Raw genomic sequence first — 1,464 nt, 5'->3', positions numbered from 1 at the left:
GAGTGCTTCCTTCACTAGGAGTCGAGATTGGCATACTGGTACCTTCAGGAGTTGGAGGAGATGAACTGACTTGGATAGAAGTGGTCACAAGTGTGCTGGTGTCAACAGAAGGTGTTGAAAGAGTGCTACCTTCAGAACTGATCACACGTGTGGTGCTGACAGGAATAGTTGTTAATGGACTGCTTCCTTTACTAGGAGTAGAGATTGGCATGGTGTTGACTTCAGGAGTTTTAGGAGATGAACTGACTTCGGTGGAAGTGGTCACAGGTGTGCTGGTGTCAACAGGTGTTGAAAGGGTTCTGCCCTCAGAACTGATCACACGTGTGGTGGCGACAGGAATGGTTGTTAATGGAGTGCTTCCTTCAGTAGGAGTCAAGATTGGCATGGTGGTGACTTCAAGAGTTGTAGGAGATAAACTGACTTGGATAGAAGTGGTCACAGGTGGGCTGCTGTAAACAGAAGGTGTTGTAAGGGTGCTACCCTGAGAACTGGTCACACGTGTGGTGCTGACAGGAATAGTTGTTAATGGAGTGCTTCCTTCACTAGGAGTAGAGTTTGGCATGGTGGTGACTTCAGGAGTTGTAGGAGATGAACTGACTTGGGTAGAAGTGGTCATACGTGTGTTGATGTCAACAGAAAGTGTTGCAAGGGTTCTGCCCTCAGAACTGGTCATATGTGTGGTGCTGACAGGAATAGTAGTTAATGGAGTGCTTCTGTCACTAGGAGTCAAGGTTGGAATACTGGTACTTTCAGGAGTTGTAGGAGATGAACTGACTTGGGTAGAAGTGGTCACAGGTGTGCTGGTGTCAACAGAAGGTGTTGAAACAGTGCTACCCTCAGGACTGATCACACGTGTGGTGCTGACAGGACTAGTTGTTAATGGAGTGCTTCCTTCACTAGGAGTCGAGATAGGCATACTGCTACCTTCAGGAGTTGTAGGAAATGAACTTACTTGGATAGAAGTGGTCACAGGTGTGCTTGTGCCAACAGAAGTTGTTGCAAGGGTGCTGCCCTGAGAACTGGTCACACGTGTGGTGCTGACAGGAATAGTTGTTAATGGAGTGCTTCCTTCACTAGGAGTTGAGTTGGGCATGGCGGTGACTTCAGAAGTTGTAGGAGATGAACTGATGTGGGTCGAAGTGGTTACAGGTGTGCTGGTGTCAACAGAAGGTGTCGAAAGGGTGTTACCCTGAGAACTTGTCACACGTGTGGTGCTGACAGGAATAGTTGTTAATTGAGTGCTTCCGTCACTAGGAGTCGAGGTTGGAATACTGGTAGCAATAGTTGTTAATTGAGTGCTTCCGTCACTAGGAGTCGAGGTTGGAATACTGGTACCTTCAGGAGTTGTAGCAGATGAACTGGCTTGGATAGAAGTAGTCAGAGGTGTGCTGGTGTCAACAAAAGGTGTTGAAAGGGTACTGCCCTGAAAACTGGTCACACGTGTGGTGCTGACAGGAATAGTTG

At 47.7% G+C, this 1,464-nt stretch overlaps 1 protein-coding gene across 1 annotated transcript in view; it reads right to left on the bottom strand.

Moving 5' to 3' along the window:
- The window catches only part of MUC17 (mucin 17, cell surface associated), a 45,138-nt gene that overhangs the window by 26,023 nt on the left and 17,651 nt on the right, over positions 1–1,464 (bottom strand). Inside the window, exon 5 of the mRNA XM_011960045.1 lies at positions 1,336–1,448. Coding sequence (XP_011815435.1) covers positions 1,336–1,448 — 113 coding nt within the window. The remainder of the gene's footprint in view (positions 1–1,335; positions 1,449–1,464) is intronic.

Source organism: Colobus angolensis, unplaced genomic scaffold, assembly GCF_000951035.1.
Source record: "Colobus angolensis palliatus isolate OR3802 unplaced genomic scaffold, Cang.pa_1.0 Scaffold500, whole genome shotgun sequence".
NCBI lineage: Eukaryota > Metazoa > Chordata > Mammalia > Primates > Cercopithecidae > Colobus > Colobus angolensis.
Note: the sequence above shows the minus strand (reverse complement) of the source record. Positions and strands in the feature narration are given on the sequence as shown.